General features: G+C 45.3%; 2 protein-coding genes and 1 pseudogene across 2 annotated transcripts in view; 1 reads left to right on the top strand and 2 right to left on the bottom strand.

Moving 5' to 3' along the window:
- The first annotated feature begins 4931 nt into the window (after positions 1-4931).
- On the top strand, positions 4932-6032 carry LOC148517950 (testis-specific serine/threonine-protein kinase 1-like). The gene has a single exon (XM_088477949.1). The coding sequence runs from the start codon at positions 4959-4961 to the stop codon at positions 6030-6032; it is 1074 nt and encodes a 357-aa protein (XP_088334075.1). The 5' UTR covers positions 4932-4958.
- Positions 6033-6105: 73 nt separating this feature from the next.
- ESS2 (ess-2 spliceosome associated protein) overlaps positions 6106-23573 on the bottom strand; it is a 28355-nt gene continuing 10887 nt past the window's right edge. The window contains exons 5-10 of the mRNA XM_088477839.1: positions 18983-19100; positions 10954-11087; positions 10741-10843; positions 10505-10614; positions 8627-8742; positions 6106-8527 (exon numbers count right to left, since the gene is read on the bottom strand). Coding sequence (XP_088333965.1) covers positions 8242-8527; positions 8627-8742; positions 10505-10614; positions 10741-10843; positions 10954-11087; positions 18983-19100 — 867 coding nt within the window. The 3' untranslated portion in view covers positions 6106-8241. The remainder of the gene's footprint in view (positions 8528-8626; positions 8743-10504; positions 10615-10740; positions 10844-10953; positions 11088-18982; positions 19101-23573) is intronic.
- On the bottom strand, positions 23377-23494 carry LOC148517949 (5S ribosomal RNA; annotated as a pseudogene).

Raw genomic sequence — 23573 nt, 5'->3', positions numbered from 1 at the left:
AGTGACAACGAGCCTGTCAATGCCCCCCAACCCCGGAGACTGGCATCTGTTGTGAGCAGGACCCAGTCCAGGATCCAAAAGGGGCGCCCCTCGACCAGATGAGCTGTCTGAAGCCACCAAGCCAAAGACTGCCGAACCTCTGGGGACAACATCAGCATCTGAGAGCGGATCCGGTGAGGTAACCCGTTCCATTCTGATAGAATCAGCCCCTGCAGGGGCCGTGAATGGAACTGGGCAAATTCCACCATGTCGAATGCCGACACCATGGACCCCAGAACTCTCAAAGCCGAATGGACCGACAGGCGGCAACTGTGCATCCGCATCTGTAAGGAGAAGACCTTCTCCGGAGTCAGGAAGATCCTTTGCTGACGAGAATCCAGCAGGGCTCCCAAATGAACCATCCGCTGTGATGGAATCAGGGAGGACTTTCCCCAATTTATCAACCACCCGTGCACTTGCAGACAAGCAATCGTCAGGTGGAGATGTTGAAGCAGTACCTCCGGGGAGCTCGCCAGCAAAAGGTGGTCATCCAGATATGGCAGCAGCCGTACATTCTGGTTCCGAAGATGTGCGGCCATGATTGCCATCACTTTGGTGAATACCCTCGGTGCCGTGGAGAGGCCAAAGGGTAGCGCCCGGAACCGATAATGATGCTGAAGGATAGCGAACGTCAGATACCGCTGGTGCGAAGGTGCTATCGGAACATGGAGGTAGGCGTCCTGGATATCCAGGGACACCATGTAATCCCCAGGTTCCATCGCCAGAATGAAGGAATTTGTTCAGAGACTTCAAATTGAGGATAGGGCGATGAGAACCTGTTTCTGCACCAGAAAAAGAGTAGAGTAGTACCCCGTCCCTCGTTGTGATTGAGGAACGGGAACAATGACCCCTGCTTTCAGCAAGGACTCTATAGCCTCCTGAATCTGCAAAACCTTGGTTTTGTCCTGAGGACTCGTGCAGAAAAACTGGTGAGGCAGTCTGTGCCGAAATGACAGGGCGTACCCCTGGGAGACCACTTCTTGAACCCAGGCATCCGTGGTGGTATTGTGCCAGCACTGGGCAAATTGAAGAACTAGGCCTGCCACTCTGGGGTCCCCCAGAGGGAGGCCCGTCCCATCAGGCAGAAGGTTTATCTTCCTGTTTGGAAGAAGGGTGCCTGGCAGTCCAGGCCTGCTTCTTGGGCTTTGAGGCCTTAGTCGCCGACTGCCCCTTGGCCTTTCCCTGAACCCGAAAGGCTGAGCTCCTCACCTTAGCCGGCGCTGAAGCCGAAGGGAGGAAGGCAGACTTTGATTTAGCCAGAGTATCCACTATTTTGTCCAAATCTGGACCAAATAGCAACTCTCCATTAAAAGGCAAGGCCTCTTCTTTTTAGAATCCACATCAGCCCTCCAGGACCGCAGCCACAGGGATCGACGCGCTGACACAGCTGCAGCCGACACCCCGGTCGTCAGCAGGCTTGCATCCAACGATGCTTCCCCAATATAGGAAGCCGCATCTCTCATCTGTCCTATCAACGCTCTCTGGATATCTGGAGCATCGTCCGGAAAGGCATCTTCCAAAGCATTGGCCCAGCTCTCAATGGTCTTAGCCACCCAAGAGATGGCCATGGACGGACGGGTCACTGCCCCCGAGAGAGAGTAGATAGACTTTAAACAAGTCTCCACTTTCCTGTCCGTGGGATCCTTCAGGGAGGAGATAGACGGCAATGGCACAGTAGCGCTTTTAATTAAGCGGGTGACATGGGAATCCACCGCAGGCGGGGTTTCCCATTTCCTGCAATGAGCTTCAGGAAAAGGATAGTTGGATGCCAACCGTTTCTGTGGTTGGAATCTCTTGCTGGGCAACTGCCAGGCCCCCACCATATGATCCGTCAACTGGTTGGACAGGGGAAAACAGTCGAAGCTACTTTGGCCTTTTTAAAATTAGGATACTTCGACCTGGGAGCTGGCACATCCTCCTCTATATGAAGGATGGCCCGCACCGCCCTAACCAATGCCAGCACATTAATGGAGGACTTAGTCTCCACCTCCTGGGCGCCGGCATCCGAGTCAGAGTCCTCATGTACCTCTCAGTCATCGGAAAACACGTCCGTGTCCGTGAACTGCGCCGCCAGTGAAGCCGGAACAGATCGCTTGGACGCCTTTGGGGGCAAATCACTGTGTAACATCGACTGAAATGCCGACGACGAGGCCGCCAGGCTCTGAACAGAGCTGGAGAGGACATCCACCCAGGGAGGGGGTACCGCCTGAGAATACCCCTGAAAGGGTACCATTGACTGCTGCGTCACTGTGGGAGACTGTATGTACACAGGCAACCCCAAATAAGGACCCACAGTCTGAGACCCGGGGGGAGACTGCAACAAATGCGGAACACCCGGGGAATGGGGCATGGTAGGCTGGGGCAACGCCCCAGAAGGGGCCGCAGTCGGGACCGCAAGACGGTCCGCGATTGACGCCAGCACTTGTGAAAACAGCGCCCAAGGAGGATCCTGCGCCACCGAGGGTTTAGAGGGACCAGGTACCAGCTGGCACCGCCCGCACAGACAGTCCTGAGACAAATCCACCCCATCAACCCCTGCCGAACAGCGCCGGCAGGAAAACAACACAGGAGCCACGGAGTGCTCATTTTCCTCATCAGACATGACACAATAACTTTGCAATAACTATCTATCACCGAAAAGAGGTGAGGCGTATAACACCTGCGCACTCCCAAGTATGCAACACAAACAGCCCACAATATGGCACTGAGTAGCACACCACTGTATGTGACAACCTCACAAATACGTAGATCTATTTAAGTGAGGTACACAGAAAGAACACCCCTCCCCCACGCACCTGCGGGCCGTAGGAGAAGGAAAGGGATAGGTATAAGATGACAGTCAGCAGAAAATTAGCACAGACAGCAGCACTAGCAAAAGTCACATACCATGCAGAGAAGATATACTCACTGCACCTTTCCACTACAATCAACCTCCCAGATTCAGTGTCTGGGAGGGCTATAGCGCTGCAAACACTGTCCGTTTGCAGGGGAGAGGTACACAGGGGGACCGGTCCATGCACCGCCTGGGAGATCTGCGTTAGCCACAAGAAGATGGCCGCCGGAGAGCTCTGAGGAGTGGCCAAAGCTGGAACAGCCCAGCGACGCCAGCACGTATGAGAGAAGGGCTGAGGGGAGGAGCCGCTAAACCAGGGAAGGCTGCCTCCCCTGGCTAGCAATTAACCCCAGGGATGCTGGTTCCCTTCCAGCGATTATACCCTGGTGGTACAGCGGTCAGACGGGGTATTCCAGTGAAGGGGGAGCCCGCCGCCGCTACTAGCGCCGCCGGTCTGTCCCCAGAGACCGGCGGCCAAAGACTGCATTTGTATCCCCCGTGCGCAGCGCGATGTGCTGCACGCGGCTTACCTGGCCCCGTAGAATTCGGCAGCAGTCAGTGGGAGCTCCCGGAGCCACGCTAGTACTGACTCCGGGGTCCCACTGCGATCCCCAGAACAGTACTGGCGTCGCAGCGCCAGCGGGCCTGTTGGAGCGGCAGCGTGGACGTCCTCTGAAGAGTAAAAATAAACAAATAAAAATCATCTTCTTTAAAAAATAAAAATAAGCTTAGGGTCTGCTTATGCAGCCCCACCGCGCCAGGGTGACCAGACTCCGGCCGGGCACCAACTAAAACGGAGGTGCCTGTGGCTCGGGGGCGGGGTATAGGGGAGGATGGACCCAAGTGCATCCTGGCAGCAGCAAAAGCTTTAACTGCGTGGTGCCCGTGGATCCAGATCCAGCTATACCCCAAGGTCAACCCTGTGGACCCCCTATGGACCCTGAAGTAGAAACAAAACAAACAGAGCACAAAAGCAATGTACAGCGTTCAGCAGGTATAAAATCAAGCCTCACTAGTCACAGAGCAGAATGTGCACAGACCTAAAATTGCGGCTGCCTTTTATACCCCCTAGATATGCCCTCCCCTATTGACATACCAGCAGATGCATTGTGAGGTTGTTTGCTGCAATTGTTAACGACAACTATATAGTTTGCTCGTTTGAACAATCGTTCCATTTGTTGGCACAAATCGTTAAGAATTTCAAGGCAAGTGTATAGGCACCAATACAAATTACATCATAATGTTTAAGTCTAATACAAAAATACCTGTCTGTGACTATTATCTGTGAGCTGCAACCTTCCCATGGCATTGAATTATTATCTACACTGGGAGTCATCTATGCATTCATTGGGATCTATATGAGCCGGTGTTCATGGCTGGTGACAAAACAGTGGAGAAAAAACCAGCCACAACTGTGCTTCAGTCAATAGTGGATCAACCCTTTAATTACTTCTATCCACTAACTAGAGAAAGTTACAGCAGAAATTATTAACAATTGTAATTACAATAGAGAAGATAATTGCTTTGTTTTTGTAAGGAGCATTACAATCTGAAGTTAGTTGTATGAAGGATTTTGGTGTGTCTGATTTTCCCATCTGTGAGATCCTGCAGGGGAGCTCCAGAGGGAAAGTAGATACACTTCATTCATTTAGTATTGAGTTTCGCATAGGGAGTGCTCTTATAAACCTATATAGGATGTTAGCTGTCCTTTTGGAGTCCAGCAATCCTGTTGAGAAAAACACTTGATTTTCATTTTGTTTGTCTTTCCCCATGTAATTTATCAGAATAAAAAAAATATGTTCCTTAAAAAGATACATATTGAAAAAGGACCTTTAAAAAAACTTAAATATCCAAATATACATTTTTGAAATCTAAATGATCTACTTTTGCATATGTTATCCCATGCTTAGAAAGAGAACTTCACAAAGACATGGATGACAATCCATTCAGCATTATGATATAATGTGAATAGTGACATCATCACATTCTAAAGAGGTATTGACCATACACAAGTAGTAACAACAACTTCACACCACCATGTAGACAGACAGCATTTCACTTACTAAACTTCAAGCCAAATCAAATCATGGATGATTCAGCCATACTTAAAAAAAAGGGATACACAATAGGAACACATTTAGGTGAAGGAACATACGCAAAAGTTAAGTCAGCCTACTCAACCCATCTAAGATGCAACGTTGCTGTGAAAATAATCAATCGGAAAAAAGCTCCACGTGATTTTTTAGAGAAGTTCCTTCCTCGTGAAATTGCGATCCTGCCAGTGATGAACCATCATTCAGTTGTGAAGACGTTTGAGATCTTTGAGACTACAGCAGGGAAAGTCTACATTGTAATGGAGCTTGGTGTCCAAGGGGATTTGTTAAACTTCATCAGGAGCAGAGGAGCAATGCCAGAAGCGGTGGCACGCAAATTGTTTAGTCAACTCTCCTTAGCTGTAAAATACTGCCATGACCTAGATATTGTCCACAGAGATATCAAGTGTGAGAACATTCTCTTAGACAAAGATTTCAACATTAAGCTATCGGACTTTGGCTTTGGAAGAAGATTATGCTTTGATGAGGCTGGCAAGACAGTTTTCAGTAAGACATTTTGTGGCTCAGCAGCTTATGCAGCTCCTGAGGTCTTACAAGGAATACCTTATCATCCCAAGTTCTACGATATCTGGAGTCTGGGAGTAATACTTTTTATAATGGTTTCAGGTTCAATGCCTTATGATGATTCCAACATCAAGACGATGTTACGCACACAGAAGGAGCATCGGATTGATTTCCCACGTGACAAACATATTTCAAGTGACTGCAAGGACTTAATTTACCGCCTGCTGCAGCCAGAGGTTACCTGCCGTCTTACAATCTCTGAGATTCTGAACCATAGCTGGCTTCAAGTCGCCTCAAAACCCCAAACAGACAATGTCAACGCGCAGAAGAAAGGAGTGAGCTCTGCAGGCCCGGCTTCTGTTTTAAAGCCAGAAGTAGCAAACGCAGATAAAGCGACCAATAATGCAGAACAACTTGCCACTGGAGTAACAAACATCCAAGGAAAAACCCTGCAGCAAGAGCAGGCCAACACCGATATAAACAAAGCAATCACACCAAACAAAGCAGAAGCAACAGTCAATAGTCAGACCTCACCAGCGTAACTTATTGAAAATAACGTAACCACGTAATGTAAGATTTGTTAAAAGCTATCACAACAGTTTTTATTATGGTTTGTTATCCTTTTGAAAATAATTACAATTCAACTAGTTATGGTGAAAGAACAAAAACACTAGATAGATTGATATGCACTTTCTTTGGAACAAAAAAGCCACAAAGAGCCAGCACTCATGTTTAGTACATTTATTGTGAAGGTCACATATGAAAAATACAGCGTCCAATAGTCAGTAGTGGCCCGCCCAAAATATAGAGAAAAAAAAAATGCAGAAAAACAGCGCTCCTGTGTAGCAGTGCCGTTTTTCTGCATTTATATTTTTGTATCCTGGCATCCTAATCTAAATGGTGGTCCTTAGAGTGCCCATTTCGAGAGAGAGATTGAGATCTAGAGATCGAGAGAGGGGTATATATGTTGAACAATGTGGTTATTAAGACATACAGGGTAAACGTGCAGATTCAAAAGTAAACACATATGATGTTTTGGGGGAACGATCTGTAAGTATATATGCACTTACCAATCATTAGATAGGTCGAACATTCAGCAAGGTGTGTACTCGGCTTTACAGAGATGCATGCAAACTGTATCATAGCTTAGTGCAGAAACCACTACCCAAAGATGGTACATTTCTATTCAATTTATGAAGGTATTTGGAGACCTTAATGGGGAAATGTACCAAACCTTTTAAATGGAGCAGTTACCTATAGCAACCAATCAGACAAGAATGTACTAGATAAACGATAGCGAGAAGCAGATTGGATGCTAGGGGGAATTTCTCCATTTGTCCTCTTTAGAATGTGTGATACATCTGCCCGAAGAGTATCTATCTTTGGAAAGATAGAAAAGGCAGTAAGTAGGAGTGAGTGAATATACTTAAAATGTTAAATTTTGTTGAATTAAATGTTGTTCGAGTCCAATAATATTTCACTTTTAAGAACATATTTAAAGAAAATAAACAAACTAAAAAATGCTGTCCACAACCATAAATTAGGTGGGAGGTATCTCTCCTGTGACTGAATCTGCTCCTAAATACGTAATGTTGGATTGCACTGCAAATTGGACAGAAAGCTTTCAGCACTGGAGGAATAGAACTGTTCTTCAGGTTTAAAATGCCCAGATGAGAAACATAAAATAAAAACAACATCGGATTGGACAAGAGACAGTCACCCAGTTATATACCACACTAAATTCATCATTCCCATCACATCAGAATTGCATTAATGCCTTGTCCTCTTCTCCTGCATAGCCCTTTCTCTGCTCTCCTTGATCTAAAACAATGCGGTCCAGTGATTAATTTCAGGGAAAGAACACGAATTAAGTGCTACCTTATAGATGGTGGCTTGTTTCCAAAGCTTTTATAGATATCATTTTAACATTGCCAACACTTGTCAATAGAAAACATTATAATAATCCACATGCAGGTTTGTCCAAGCACATGGTGAATGAGAAAAGTCTATGGACCAAATGTAATAGGGTGAGGAATTAGATAATGTGAGAGTTTAGCAGTAATCTCTCACATTGGTAAAGTTTTATCTCCAAAATGGGAAAACATCTGGCTGAGAGTTTACATTGTGAGAATTTTTTTGAGTCTAAAAACATGTGAGTTTGCCTGTTATCGGATTACTTGCTGGCAGAGTTTAAAAAGTGTGAGAGTTTACTGGAAAACTCTCACCCTATAACATTTGGCCCATTACCTGTAAGCAATCAAACTGCTATTAGCAGTCATCTCTACCCTTTAATTAAAAAAAAATGTATTAATTAACTTCATCTTATATAGAATATCAAGCACTGAGCAGGAAAATTGCCCCATCCATGGAACGTGAAGCTGCTCAGCAAAGAGTGGAAAACAATTAGCTGACACAAGCAGTTATAAAAGGAAAGACTACAAATCCATCTGATAAACCATTGTATCATTTTCATTAAATTTGCAAAATGCAAAAAGGTGTACCACAGAAAATGTAGTATAATTGTGACATTTGTTTAAATTATTATTATTAAAAAAAAAAAAAAAAAAGAGTATATTAACACAAGTACAGTAGTTGCTAGTAAATTAGCATTTCCGCTTTCAATCTCCAAAACGAGATGTAATGTTTAATGCCTGCTCCATCAATCTTCACCTGGTTTCACCTAACAATTACATGTTGGCCTGATCTCTCAGGTAGATATACAGGCTTGTTGGCAACCTAGCCCCTCTCTCCTCAGAAGAAGTCCGCTGCTTTCCTTCGTTTTGGCAAATGTAACAAGTTATCAGTAATGGAGGTGGGATCAGGTACAGTAGGAGTTTGAGAAGCAGCTCCTGGAGTGGGAGTAACAGTAGGTGTCAAACGTGAGCCTCCGGGCGTTTTATAGGCATGCAAGCCTGTGTGTGCAGGGGAGGGGGTGTAGCTGGCTCTCAGTGCCTTATCAGTGTATTTACTTGAAGTCCTGTTTACCAAACGCTGAAGAGCAGGAGACATTGATGGACTTAGTGCTTTGGGTGTCAGACTGTGAAAGAAAACAAATTATTACTGAATGGATGCACAGGGACATTCAAAACAAATGCTAGTGTATCCTCACAATCTGTCACTAATGCACTTTACTCACCTGGCAAGGTTCTCAGTCACTTTCCTTAAAGCTTCTTGCTTCTTTGCCCTGTTCTTTGCTGCTGCCTCATTGGCCATCTTTAAACCTAGACGTTCTCTGCGACCAGGCTCCAGAATCTACAATACACAATGTCAGAACAAATACTATCAACCAATAGTATAAAATATGGTTTCCTGGCAGCAATCAATGTCATGTATTCTGTAGAGTTATGCAGCAAAGGTGAAAAGTGATGTTACCTGGTTCCAGGCATAAACATAGGTATTCCAGTACATCTTTCTAGCACTAGCTTAAAACACTTTAGCAAGGTCAGTGTTAAAGAGAGTGAAATATAAAATAGCTCAAAAACAGACAATTGTGCAGAAAATATATATTAAGAGGGCAGAAATTAATCACATGATATGGAATTTGCTCGAATGCCGGGTACACACCAGACAATATGTCGTCCGATCTAGCGGATCAGACATATCCGGCACATCGTCTAGTGTGTACCTGCTATGTCGCCAACGAAGCGCACTCCTGCGAGTCATCAGCGATCGCCCATTAGACCTGCAACCAGATCCGACGGTCGATATTGGCAGTGGGGGGCCATGCTGCCGCTATCAACAAGTGTGTATGCACTTGCCGATGCCGGCACCCCCACCGGATCCCGCTGCGAACAACATTGTGCTGGGTACACATCGTTTAGTGTGCACCCAGCTTAAGCACAGCGTGCTTATGTCCCCTCCTCCCTTTCTACCCTTGCTCTCTCGCTCTGGTATGGCCTACATAGTGTCCATTCTAAGTTCGGTGCAGGGGCAGGGCGCTGGACCTTAAATTGCATTGTATTTCTATTATGGATAATGTATTCCACTTGTGTTTGTTCCTTTATGTTATTTAGTCTTAATTTATTTTATGGAATTTGTGTTTTATTTTCTTCTCTCTTAATCCTTGAATTTAAATTTTGTAACCATTTTTGCTTCTCGTGTAACCTTTCATTGTTTCTGTTTGTGGTTTCATATATTATAAAAGTTACGGCAATTTCTTTGAGCACTGTACACAAAATAATTGATGACACCACTATTGTTCTTTGTACTGATCTTCTGTTTTATTATGTCATTGTACAATCTTTTTGCTGTACAATAAACAGACTTTATGAGGGAAAAAAAGGGCATAAATTAACTACTTCTGGTGAACATTTACAAATCAAGCTAATTTATTAGCGAAAATGGAACAGTTACTCATTTCCTGTGATGCATACACCATACTGTAGTTGTGGGGCAGGCGAATGGGACATGTATCAGGCAGGTCACTTATGCTGGGCATACACTGCCAGATAAAATGTCTGTCAGACCGACAGACATTTTATCTGGCCGGCTGCCAGCCGCAGATGTCCGCTGCATACACTGTGAGAGAAATCTCACAGTGTATAGCCCGACATCCGCGCTCCGCCCCCAGGGGAGGAGACATTTCCCTGTTCCTTCCGTAGGAAGGAACACAGGAAATGTCTGTCTGTCGGCTGCGCTGGGCATACACTGCCCGATGCGGCCAACAGTTTCCCAGGAAATATCGCATCGGACAGGCATGCTGGACAATCCAGCATGCCCGACCGAGTAATATTTAACCCTCGGTCGCCCCCCCCATGCTACAATTATCGCGGCAATCCGCCGATATCGGGCGGATCGTCCCGATAATTGCAGCGTGTATGGCCAGCATTAGTGTTGCACATGTTTTCATTTACAATAGGTGCAGTTTACAAACACACAAAGGCCCTACCTGTCATTGTAAGGCAGTATTAGTGACAACCATTGCTCTTCTTCCTTATATGATTTCTACATTAATATGAACTACAATATCTGAATACTAAGTGAGTGACATTCCAAAGAGATGAGATGTATATACCTTAAATGATGGTCCAGGTGCCTTCTCCAAATATGGCGTCTCTGAGCCATCCAAACGAAAGGGAGTGCTCTCTACTTCACCCCAGGTCATTAGTGGGGAGTCCTCCACTCCTGTGATATTTTAACATGGGAAATATTGGTTACTATATTATGAAACACAATATTCTGACTGTGGGTATTATGTCACTTGAACAAGTCTGCAACAACCAGACGAATGCACAACCTCTGTGTATATACCTGGGGCAGGTGATGGAGTGGCTACAAATCCAAATCCATTGACTTTTGGAGATTCCTGTGGTATGAGTTCCTTTCCGTCAGGACCAACCTTTCCTTGTTTGTACTGTAGACAGAAGAGAACAACTTATTTAGTTACTGGAGGCAATTGCACTGTACATTATTCTCTAGCAAAGAGGCAATCAGCATGGGACAGAAAGGAGAGGAGCTGCCTACCTGTGCATTTAAGGCCGCTGCCTGCTGGAGCTGAGTTTTACTAAGGGCTTGACTGAAGGGGTCTTTCTGTAAACGTGTGTTTTTATGGACCACTTCCCTGGGTTTCTTGAATATACTATCATTGTCTGGTACACCTAGAAAGAGATGTTGCAAAGTGAGGGGTATGATGTGACTTTCTCATGCTTGATTAATATGATTTAAAAATAATTTTTTTTTATGTAGGTTGCATACAGTGAAGGGATAATCTGACCACTCTCCCCACATACTAACATTATTAGATCTGGTGCTATATAAACATCACAGCAGTGACACTGTATCTGATTATTTTAGTGACAGCAGAGATCCAATATGGGTATTCCTAGTAACATAACCCCCCCACCACCACCAAAGAATGTGGAAGTGCCACCTCAACTATTATAGCCTTATTTTACTTATTCTATGTAAAAATAAAAATAATAAAATCAAAGATATATTCATTTTAAAAACACATACACCAGCCAGCTATGTAGGTATCCCAGCGCATTAAATGCAGAGTATGCATTTTAATACTGATTCTTCCTCGCAGCACCTGAGGCTGCGAGAAAAAAATTCACGTTCTGGGCTTAGCTTGCGGGGTTCCTGCAGCTAATTTAATTGGGCGGCACGTTCATTTAGCTGAAGGTAAACCCTGCGCCTATTTGAATTCCCCGCATAGGCTACAAAAAAAAAATAAAAAATTGTAGAATGGGTGATAGGTGTGTTGTACATTTAATTAAGACTAGGCAACCCCACTGAATGGAGTACCCTCTTGTGTTATAATCTACTCTATACAAATACATTTTATTTCTTCTTCAGGGTCCATAGGTACCCACATTGATACTACGGGGATATTATGGTTGATCCAGGCACCAAGCAGTTAAAGCTTTAGCTCCCAGGATGCCTTGGATCCTCCTCCATATATACCCTGTCCCTAGCCATAGGCCTTCAGTTGTTTGTTTGTTGCGGCAGAATCAAGCCGCACCCTTGTAACAGAGGACTACTCAGGCAGTCCTAAGCTTTTATGTTATGTTTTATTTTATGTTTTTGGGTTGACAGTACTAAGCATCTGAATTAAGACGCAAGAAATGCAATTCCATCTACCTCTGCCGGGCCGCAACACCTGTAACTGGGCTGGTGATTCCAGCGGGTCGCGGCTGAGCTTGCTAGCAGTAATGCTGCAACCCGGACTGCAACCAGACACACTGAGATGTCTGGTAAGGTGGTTCCTCACTTACGGGGAATCGCACACAGCAGTCCTTGCTCCTGGTGTCAGAGATGCCCAGAAGCCGCTGCAGTCAGGGCCCGGGATTGTCCACGTCCTCACTACACCACTGGGCCTTATCGTCTGACGCCGGGGATCAGCAGTAGATGCTTCTGCTGCCACGAGGCCAGCATACCCGGCTGGTTAACGCAGTTTAGGAGGTAGGCGCTCCCTGGCAGCTCGTCCCCCGACCCTACGAAGGGTTTTGCGCGTCTGGTTTGCTCCACCTACCCTCCACGTGTATATGAGACGCTCACGGTCCACTATCAGTGCGCTGCTGTAGCTGTTGGTCTTAGGAGGGTTTGGGTCAATCTCTGTGTATACATCTCCCGTGGTTAAGGTATACAGGGCTCTATATCCACCTTTCCTGGTGTTTGTGTAATTGATTTAGAGTCCATTGTAATTAGATTACATATGCATTGTATGTGACCGTTTGCTAGCTGCTATTGACACTGTCTTTTATTTCTGTCTGTGAATTATAACTATCAATTATTTTTTCTCTCCATCCTTTGGGATGAAGGTTTTTCTTTGAGTACTTCACATTCATTTGAGATTTTGTGAAGGCTGTCACATAGCATTGCATTTATTACCTTTATGAACATGTATAAAGATAAAGGGAAACAGGAGGGGGAGCCCCCTGTGCTGGTTTCATGTAAATCATGTATGGCCTATGTGTCCTCTCAGTACGTAAAGGATGATTTGTGTGTTGTCTGTTATAAAGAGCCACCTCACCAGTCCAGTTTACCTTTCCCTGGACAAGCTATCTTGGGTATCCTCTTTGTCCCAGGTAATGAAGCAGTTTGTGGATCGTATGGCAGCTCCCACGATGCCTCCTTGGATGGGATGTCCACAGCATGTTGTTTTCACCTCCTATGCATCCTTCCTGGAAAGATGTTTATGGCCATTCTAGTCAGGGTATGGCACCATCTAATGTTGAAAGCAGACCGGTAGTTATTAAGGCACCTAAGCGCAAGTTATCTTTTTATCAGTCTGCTCAACATATGGATTCAGAAGTATCATCAGAGGATGCGCAAATTCTTCTCCAGGGTCTAGCTCGGGGCAGGACCATCCATCCACAGTGGATGTTCCTTCTTTGGTGAAAGCAGTTAAATCAGTCCTAGATATTCAGGATGAATATAGTAAGAAGGTTCCAACGTTTAATCACCACCGAAAGGTGGTCAAGACGGAGTTTCCTGTCGCTGAACAGCTCACTGAGCTTATGGATGAGGCTTGGGGTAACCTGGATAAACTATTTTATGTGAATAAAACAATAACATCGTTGTACTCTTTCCCAGCTGCTGTATGTACTAAGCGGGAGGTACCTCCTACTGTGGATGCTCATGTAATGCATTTAATCAGAAATGCTACAATGCCTATTCCGTCAGCATCTTCTCTGAGGGATTCCACAGATAAGAAAATTGAAGCATGTCTTAAAGCAATATTTTCATCATCTGGAGCTGTTACTCGTCCAGCTATGGTTGGACCCTTTGTAGCCAAAGCTGTTGAAGAATGGATGGGGGCATTGGAAGACTATTACCAGATGCTAATAGAGAACAGAGGATGCATATCTCCCACATAAGGGAAGCGCCTTCCTATCTGGGAGGAGCTGCAGTAGATGCTGGAATTTTAGCTTCTAAAAGCATCAGCAGCTTCAATAGTGGCACGCATGGCCCTTTGGTTAAGATCCTGGAAAGCTGGAAGTCTTACCTTTCTATGGAAAGGTACTTTTTGGAGCAGAGTTGGATAAAATTATAGCTACTCTGGCGGCTTCAAAATCAGCAGGTCTGGCGACTATAAAGTCTAGGCAGGTTTCTTTTCGATCCTTCTGTCCTCAGGGACGAGCAAAGGAACAGTCTTCCTCTAGATCGACTAGTTTTCACAAGACAACAATGCAACAAACTAAGAGGTCTGGCCCGCCAAGAAGTCCAGCTTCTAAACACGGACAACAAACCTTCGGCCTGATGGGGCGGGGGCCTCGTCCTGGGGGATCCCAGGGTGGAGGCCGACTTCTTCAGTTTGCGGATTATTGGCATTAAACAACAAGAGATGCCTGGGTCCAAGAAGTGGTCTCTCAGGGGTATGCCGTTACTTTCAGGAGGCATCCTCCCCAGAAGTTCTTTTGCACAGATCCTCCATCAGATGCAGTCAAGGCCTTAGCCTCTCAGGAAGCCATTCTGTCCCTGCTGCAGACGGGGGTAATAGTCCTGGTTCCTGTGTTGCAACAGGGACAGGGTTATTCCAATCTATTTTCTGGTTCAGAAACCGAATTGGGCTCATCACCCTATACTAAAAACCCTCAACAAGTTTATCCATGTACCCAGGTTTCATATGGAAACTCTCCAGTCAATTATTTTGGTAATGGAGCCAGGGGATTACATGGGTTTCCCTTGACATTCAGGATGCATATCTGCATGTTCCTATTATACCATCCCACGAACAATTTTTACGGTTTGCTGTCCTTCAGCAGCATTACCAAGTTCAGGCTCTACCCTTTGGCCTATCTACAGCTCCCCGGGTTTTTACCAAAATAATGGCAGTCATGACGGCCTCTCAGGCGTCAGGGAGTCAGAATTCTGCCATATCTGGACTACCTTCTGATATTGGCAAATACTCCGGTTGTTTTATAAAGCCATCTTCAACTGACCATAGCCTGCCTACAAGAGCACTGCTGGATAATCAGTTGGAAGAAATCATCACTTTCTCCAACACAGCAGATAATCCAGCAACGCTTCCAGATATACTATCGGGCACAAATGGTGACAAGATTGTGGCGCTGTCATTATGAATATGCAAGCTGCTACACAAGAGAAATTTATCCATTCTGTTATCAATGCAGGTCCTGGGATCAATGGTATCCACCCTCTACATGGTGGTGTATGCTCAGGTCCATTCCAGGCCTCTGCAAAAGTTGATTCTCTCCAAGTGGAACGGATAGTATCATCTAATAACAGAGGATCGTTCTCACTCCAGAGGTTCGTCACTCCCTCCTGTGGTGTCTGAGAAAGGATAATCTGAACAAAAGGGCGCCCATTCTGGATCCAAATTGGGTGCTTCTCACCACAGACGCCAGTCTTCGCGGATGGGGGTCAGTGACAGGTTATCACGTCTTTCAGAGAAGATTGACAAATCAGGAAAGTCATCTGCCAATAAACATTCTGGAACTGCGAGCAGTGTAAAAGGCACGTGTCATGGCACAGGACCAGCTCCAGGGAAGGCCAGTCCAGATTCAGTCAGACAATACCACTACAGTGACCTACCTCAATCATCAGGGAGGCACAAGAAGTTACGCAGCCGTGAAAGAAGAGACAAAGGTTCTGATTTGGGCAGAACTTCATCTTCCGGCCATCTTGGCAATATTCATACCAGGAGTACTCAATTGGGAAGCAGACTTCCTTAGTCGCCAGGACATACACCCCGGAGAGTGGTCTCTCCATCCAGGGAGTGTTTCAGCTCTTGGTAAACAAATGGGGTCTACCAGAGACAGATCTCATGGCATCACATCACAACCACAAGGTCCCCAGGTACGGGTCCAGGTCCAGAGACCCATCAGCAGCCTTCGTGGACATACTGGCAGTAAGATGGGACTTCAAGCTGGTGTATCTCGTTCCTCTGATTTCTCTCGTTCCAAGAGTTCTCAGGAAATTCAAGCAGGGGGCGGAACAGTAATACTGATGGCCCCGGCTTGGCCCAGGCGTCATTGGCTCACTGACATACAGAATCTGTCCATAGACAGTCTGTATCCTCTTCCTCTATGGCAGGATCTGCTAACGCAGGGTCCCTGACGGCATCCAGACTTACCTCGTCTGGCTTTGACGGCGTGGCTCTTGAAGCTTCCATCCTAAGAGTAAAAGGTTTTTCTAGTTCTGCAATTCAAACGATGCTTAGGGCACGGAAGCCTGCCTCTGCGCGCTTCTATTACAGAGTTTGGCATTCTTTTGGTCAATGATGTTGCTATAGGAAGTATGATCCTAAAGGTATATAGGATTTCTAGGGTATTGGCTTTTCTTCAGGCTGGGTTGGAAAGCGGTCTCCGCCTGCCCACTTTGAGAGTGCAGGTTTCTGTTAGAATTTTTTTCCAAGGAGTTCTGCGAGTTCAGGCTTCTTTTGTATCATCAGTAGCACTGTGGGATTTGTTTTTGGTTCTTAAGGGGCTACAAGCTTCCCCCATTTGAACCTCTAGATTCTGTACAGTTGAAGTGGTTGACAGCGAAGACACTTTCTTTTTTCTATCTCTTCTGCTAGCAGAGTCTCTGCTTTGGCAGCACTTTCTTGTCGCTCTCCATTTTTGATTTTTCACCAGGATAAAGCTGTTCTTCGTACAAAGGAGGGTTACCTTCCTAAGGTAGTGTCCCATTTTCATGTAAAATGAAGAAATTGTAGTTCCAGCTTTTCAGGCTCCAGATCTTTCTGTATGTGAAGCCTCCCTGAATGTACTTTGTGCTCTCCGTATCTATGTGGAGCGCACAAACACTAAACTAGAAAATCAGATGCTTTTTGTATTATATGGTTTTCACAAACGAGGATGGCCAGCTAATAAGCAGAATCTGGCAAGATGGCTACGCTTGACTATCTCTCAGGTGTACACACACAGACTGATCTCCCTGTCCCAAGCACGGTGACAGCACATTCTACTCGGTCTGTAGGGCCATCGTGGGCAATTAGTCGTGGTGCCTCTGCTGAACAATTGTGTAAGGCAGCCACGTGGTGTTCTGTCCACACTTTTCTTAGGTTCTATGCCTTTGATACTTTTGCCTCTCTGGATGCTTCCTTTGGGTGACTAGTTCTTTCGGCTCACGAGCGGCAACCACCCTAGGGGAAGTGCTTTAGGACATCCCCATGGTATCCCTGTGGATCCATATGGACCCTGAAGAAGAAAATTTGAGTTATGGTAGACTTCCCTAAATAACTCCTTTTCTTCTAGGTTCATAGGGTCCACAGGGCACCCACCCTGACGCACTTGGCTGCATGGGTAATTTTTTCTTTCGGTCACAGATTCACTCATTTTGTGCAAGTGTGTTTCTGGTATACGATTGCTCTTCCTTCTCCTGCCTTGAGGCTTGTTAACTAAACTGAAGGCCTATGGTTAGGGGCGAGGTATATATGGAGGACCCGAGGCATCCTGGGAGCTGAAGCTTTAACTGTTTGGTGCCTGGACCTCTCCAACAAAAATATCCCCATGGTATCCCTGTGGACCCTATGGACCTCGAAGAAAAGGAGTTATCTAGGTACATATACCACAACTAACATTTTTTCTAAAATGTATGCTTATTGTAATTCTTGAACTGCTTATATAGGTTCTGTATTTTTACTGATAATACTATTTCATCCATTTCGTTAACTGAAATTTCCCTATCATATGGTGGTGCACAATATTATAATCAAATAATAATAATATTACACTAGTAGGTATATTTACTAAACGTCGATTTGTAAACAATCTAATGCTGTCCATCCACTAGGCGATTCTACCTAGCGATGGAGCGATAATGACGGTCGTTATCGCTCCATCGCTTGGTAATCGCCCGCAAATCGGGCAGTAAAAGGTTAAAAACGACCAGCGATGCGCGCATCCGCTGGTCGTTTTTAACATCAATCATCGCCCAAACATGACGGTCAACCTGACGACCACCTTCAGGTTGCCATGTTCGGGGATGATTGATCTGCATACACTGAACGTTCAGTGTATGCAGTTCACCCCGCGGGAGACGACGGCATCGTAATCGTGCAGTCGTCCCCCGCATCGTTAAGTGGATGGGCAGCTTAAATCGATCAACATCGATGTTGTGTTTCTGGGACTGAATCACTTATTTACTAACACTTAAAAAAAATCAAATCAAAAGTAAATGTGTGATTTAGCACCAGAACCACAACATCAATGTTGATGGATTTAGATCGATTTTATAAATCGATTAAAAACAACCTTTAGTAAATATACCCCTAGGAGTCAATAATAGAATCTGTGGCACATCAAATGTTATTCTACAATGACTGCACAACCAAATCTGCATGTGTGTGGCCAGCATAATACTATACTAACTACATACATTGGGTTCATTTTCATTTATAGCACAGTTCAAAGTTGAATGTAACGTGGGAGGGACTGCTTGTACAAGCTACGGAGAGGAACAGGGTGCAGAATATACAGCAGGTTATACAATAATTATCACATTGGTTCCAGTTTGTGTTTTAATGTCTAATTACAGGACAGCGCTATTTGCCATTGCCCTATCATTAGGTTGGTATTGCCAATTGTATAAAATAAATAGGATTAGTTATTAAAAGACCAGAAATCTCAGAAATCTTAAGCTGGGTACACACTAAACGATGTGCACCCAGCACAATATTGTGAGCAGCGGGACCCAGCGGGAGTGCCAGCATCAGCAGCGATGGCAGGGGCCATGCTGCATTTGCATGCACTACTAATTGTGAGTGTATATGAACCCCACACGCTCTATCCAACACCCTCTCCATCAGTTTTTATGTTTTAATTGAAATAATGTAGCAAACAAGAGCATGTGCCCAATTTGTAGAGAATTTGGCACAGCCCTGAACGGGGTCAGAATAGGAGTTACCACGTTACATTTATCAATGATAAAATCATCAATATAAGGAATGGGACTGTACATATCAATAAGAACAAATCTCTGGACTATAAGTCAGGGTCTATTAGGATCAACAACCATGTATGTTACATATATAAATAGCATAATGCGGAGTGCAGATGAGTAGTACCATGTAGAGACTGCATACCTTCAGGATAGTACATGAGGGAGTTATGGGTTTTGTAGTCCCAGGTGTCAAGACCTGCTTTTCTACACTCTATAGCTTGCATTTCAACAGAAGGGAGAGCCAGATTTTGTTGATACCGCTGTAAAGGAAAATTATATAAAAAAAACAGGATTTTGGTACTTACCGATAAATCCCTTTCTCCGATTCCACAGGGGACACTGGAGTTCAAGACAGTGGGGTATAGACGGTGGTAGAGCAGAGCCTGGCACTTTAAATAATCTAGAAGTGTGACTGGCTCCTCCCCCCTCTATGCCCCATCAGCCCCAGTTTAAGAACTGAGCCCGAGAGGAGACGGAGGACAACAGAAAAATTAGGAAAAGGAGAAGACCACAGAACGGAACAAGACCGACTGAAGGAGAACAAAGGAACCCATTGCAGGGAACCCATGCAGTCACACAACTATAGAAACCAAACAAAACGGCAGGTACGCAGCGCTGGGCGGGCGTCCAGTGTCCCCTGTGGAATCGGAGAAAGGGATTTATCGGTAAGTACCAAAATCCTGTTTTCTCCTTCATCCACTAGGGGACACTGGAGTTCAAGACAGTGGGGACGTCCCAAAGCCAACCTCCCGGGTGGGAAGCGCGGAGAACTTACTGACCCCTCGGCCAAACCAAAACAGGGACCGCCAAGAACCATAGGCCCAGCGGAAGCTGAGGATTAAGTGTCGTAGAGCACAGGAGATAAATACCACTCCTCGCTAAACAGTCATAGAAACTTCCATAACGTACAGGTTAAGTCAAAAGGAACAGAACGGCTGGCGAGAGAACAAAGACAGTTGAGAAATGTCAGAACCAGTTATCTCAACTGAAATAGACCAAACCGGACCGTTGGTAGCCGAGAGCACCAACAAGAATCCATAGAAGGGCCGTAAACTAGAACAAACTCGAGAACCGGATTAGAGGCTAAACAGTAAGCTGCAACCGGTGCAGACAGCGGAATCCCAGCACAGCTGGACATAATCGTATATACAGAAGTATAACAATATCAATATACAGAGCTAAACTTGTCCACAGACTCCTAACAGAGTATGCCGGGAGTCAAAAGACTAGACCGAACAGTCGCCCTGAACCATCCTTGAGGTCCAACTACAACAAAGTTGTTAACCAGCGGAAAGGTTAGGCCATAGAAGTCTCCAAAGAGTGGAGATCCCACTGGGCATGAGCCCTAGGCGAAATAGAGAGGATTGAGACCACAAGACCCTTCAGAGGGTCAGACAGCAGTACATCACATTGTGAAAACAGGGATAAAACAGCAACTGAAACGCTGCCGCTAAAAAGAAAAACAACTTCCAGCATTATGGAAGTGCCTAGTCAGTACCAACTGCTGGCCCAAACCCTACCAGTAAAGGAGCACGAATGCAACAGTCAACCAGGAAGAGCTACCAATATAGGGAAGCATCCAGTCAGCAAGGCTAGAGCACTAGGACAACCATGAAGGTACCCATCAGGTACATGTCAGTGTGATCAAATATCAACAGCTATATAACAGAAAACCCAACCAGGCCCCCTGCGTGGAACATAGTGACTGTTACACATCTATGTAAAGACGTGCACTAGCCCATAGGTGCGCTTCGGTCCATAACCCCAACAGATTCTAGTAGATAGTGTCACTAATCCAATGTTGTAACGATGCACCCACACACCAGGAAAACTCTAAAGTGTAGAGCCAACTGATTAAAAGAGTGGATGGCTGCTAGGACAGCAGCTAGGGTGCATAAGGGAGAATAACACTATGTATGTCAGGTTGCATGAAATAGGAGCATCTTCCTAGGCATTAGTGAGGTATGCTCTTACCTGTGAGCGACCAAAAGCCCTCTGGACGCTATGTAGAATGTCACTGACCTTTACCATCACACAGCAACCTGCCACGTTAGGAATAGAGAGTAGCTTCAGTGGGCCAAGACCAATGCTCTACAGCACGGACATCCATCTGGAGATGTGCAGTATAAAATACTGTGGAAACTAGCAAAATGTTAGTGGAGACAAGAAGATCGTAGAACAGGACTCTATACTTGAGCCTGTTCCATAAGAGATGTGTATCTGTATAGTCGTGTTTAGACTATACATATACCCCTAAAACGATCTGCTAGTGTAAGTACCCTTACATAAATATTTATAATGGTGAAGTGCGTATTATGCCCACCAATCTAATACCACCCAGGCATGACACTCTTATATCGGCAGGTGGCTCTAGGCCTTCATGATATGAAGTGTACACAAGGGCCCCTTAGAGTCTAATTTTATTGAGATATGTGACAATAATATGGAGTACCAGAATTGATATTGAGAAGTGTACCTGTACTTAAGGGTACCTGTACTTAGACATAGAACGCGTTTGTCATCCCAAGTATTCATACAAGGAACGCATTTGTCATCCCAAGTATTCATACAAGGAATGGGTGTCTAATAAGTCTTCTACCAAGTGCATCATTGTAAATAATAATGGGTCCTCCGAACGGGGTGCTGTAGATATAGACTAACGGGAACCGAACTATAACCCCAGGAGGGTGTAAGTACGTATCTTTATATACATGTGTGGACATACACGAAGGCCCCAGGACATATATAGGGTCCATACTGGAAGCAATGCCTAAGACTATTACTATGTAAGCCGCATCACATGACTAGTTTATAGAGCACCATATAATATGTATGGATCTAGCCTACAGCTTCTGGGAAGCCCAGGCGGCATTCGCATGTGTGTAATTATAGGTAAACCTAATGATTGTGGAATTATAGGCATACCTACACACATACATAAATATATATATATATATGAATATGTACACACACACACACACACAACTCAAACCCCAGGGAGTGTGTGTGTGTAAAGCGGAGTTATTGTACCAACAACCGCATCAGGAGAGTCAGCCTCCAATCGCAGCCTCCTTCTATCAATATGCTAGGTATCAGACAAAACAGATAAGAACAGATCTTACCTCTGCTCTTATGGTAAGGTTAAGAAGCGATATCTACATATGGATACGCGTACCTCATACAATCATATATTATACACATATATATATACACATATATACATACACATACATATACATACACGCACGTGGCTTGCCTCCACTCAGAGAGACTGCTCATGTGCCGCGTGTGGCCGTCATTCTGCTACTGCGTAGGGGCAGGATATTTTAGCAGCGTGCTGTCCCAGACTGGTTTTTCGATCCTGGGACCCTTCCGTTACTGGTGTACTCGCCTTATCAGGTGGGCCATTTTATTTCCAGATGAACCCGTTTTTGAAGTGGGAATCAAAAAGACGACCTCAATGCTGTGAGGCAGTAATGCCACCGCACTAGCCGTGCATCACTAACTTCTTCTTGTATGTGCCACCGAATGGAGCACAGAAGATATAAATCTATATAGATGCAATACCCTCTAAGGTAAGCACAGAAAGCTGTGAAAAAAGGTTTTAAGATCAGCCTTAAATGTAGTATATGGGTTTCCACATATATACATGGGAAGAGTACTGCCCCTCTCAAAGGCGAGCCAATGTGAGGCATAAGCCTGGGGAAGGGACGCAAAAAAGAGCTAACCCTGAGTGAAGGGTATGCTATAACCATAAGTGCTAACCGCGGCGCCAGAACAGCGGCTAATACTATACATTTAGGCAAAGTAGTTAGTATACCATGAGGTAGCTCAGACTTTAGATGAAGCAAGGCACCCTTTGTGATAGATGCGGTGAGGCAGTTCCAAGGGAAAGTCTGACAGGGGGTAATAGCAGGCGCTGCAATTGGCGGGACTGTGCCTCGTCAGCACAGCGCTACTAGCCGGGATGTGCACCAACTGAATAACTGGCCCCTCTCAGAACCTCATAACGCGGTGTTATAGTTCAAAATTAAAAGGGGATTGGGCTAGTTCCCATTCTGCTAGCAAACCAGCCATCACTATACTCCTGTCACCCAGTGACAGGCATCCCTACCGTTTGCGCTGAAGCACTGCCAGCGTGGGAGGGGGAGGGCATAGGAGACCCACGCTAAAGCACTCCCCGCTGCAGGTAGTGCACTAAACTATACTACCTGCGTGCAGGAGATGACAGTAACATTTTCTAAAAAAAAAAAACATGAGCAATAATTAAGAGCTATGAAATGTATGTTCTATAATTACTGTCCTTAGAAGGGAAGCAGGGGGCGCTGGAATACCGCTCTGAGTGTGCAAAGTGTTACATTCCAGTCAGCACTGCTAGCCCCGTTAATAGAACTGCATAAAGCGGAGTAGTTGTAAATCCGGTTTGTGCCAGGAAAACGGGGGAGCATTCAAGGCTCCTGATGCAAAACCCCTCATTAACTAAACATCTCTCCTGCTAGGCCGGAGAGGATTCATGGGAGCACTGATGTTGTTCTAGGCCTACAGCTCCCGGTATTCCCAGGCGGTCTCTATCCAAGTACTAACCAGGCCTGACCCTGCTTAGCTTCCGAGATCAGACAAGATCGGGCGTGTTCAGGGTGGTGAGGCCGTAAGCTGCTATGGCAGGGCGTGACGGTCATACAGCGCTACATTGGGGAGCTGCATTTGGTATAATGTTAAGGCTATTTAGCCCT

Source organism: Taudactylus pleione, unplaced genomic scaffold (genome assembly GCF_031769625.1).
Source record: "Taudactylus pleione unplaced genomic scaffold, aTauple2 ptg000205l, whole genome shotgun sequence".
Classification (NCBI taxonomy): domain Eukaryota; kingdom Metazoa; phylum Chordata; class Amphibia; order Anura; family Myobatrachidae; genus Taudactylus; species Taudactylus pleione.
The sequence above is the reverse complement of the archived record's forward strand: the minus strand, read 5'-3'. Positions and strand labels throughout refer to the sequence as shown.

Coding starts and splice junctions, on each gene's coding strand:
- LOC148517950 (XM_088477949.1), top strand. CDS start 4,959: ATGGATGATTCAGCCATACTTAAAAAAAAGGGATACACAATAGGAACA.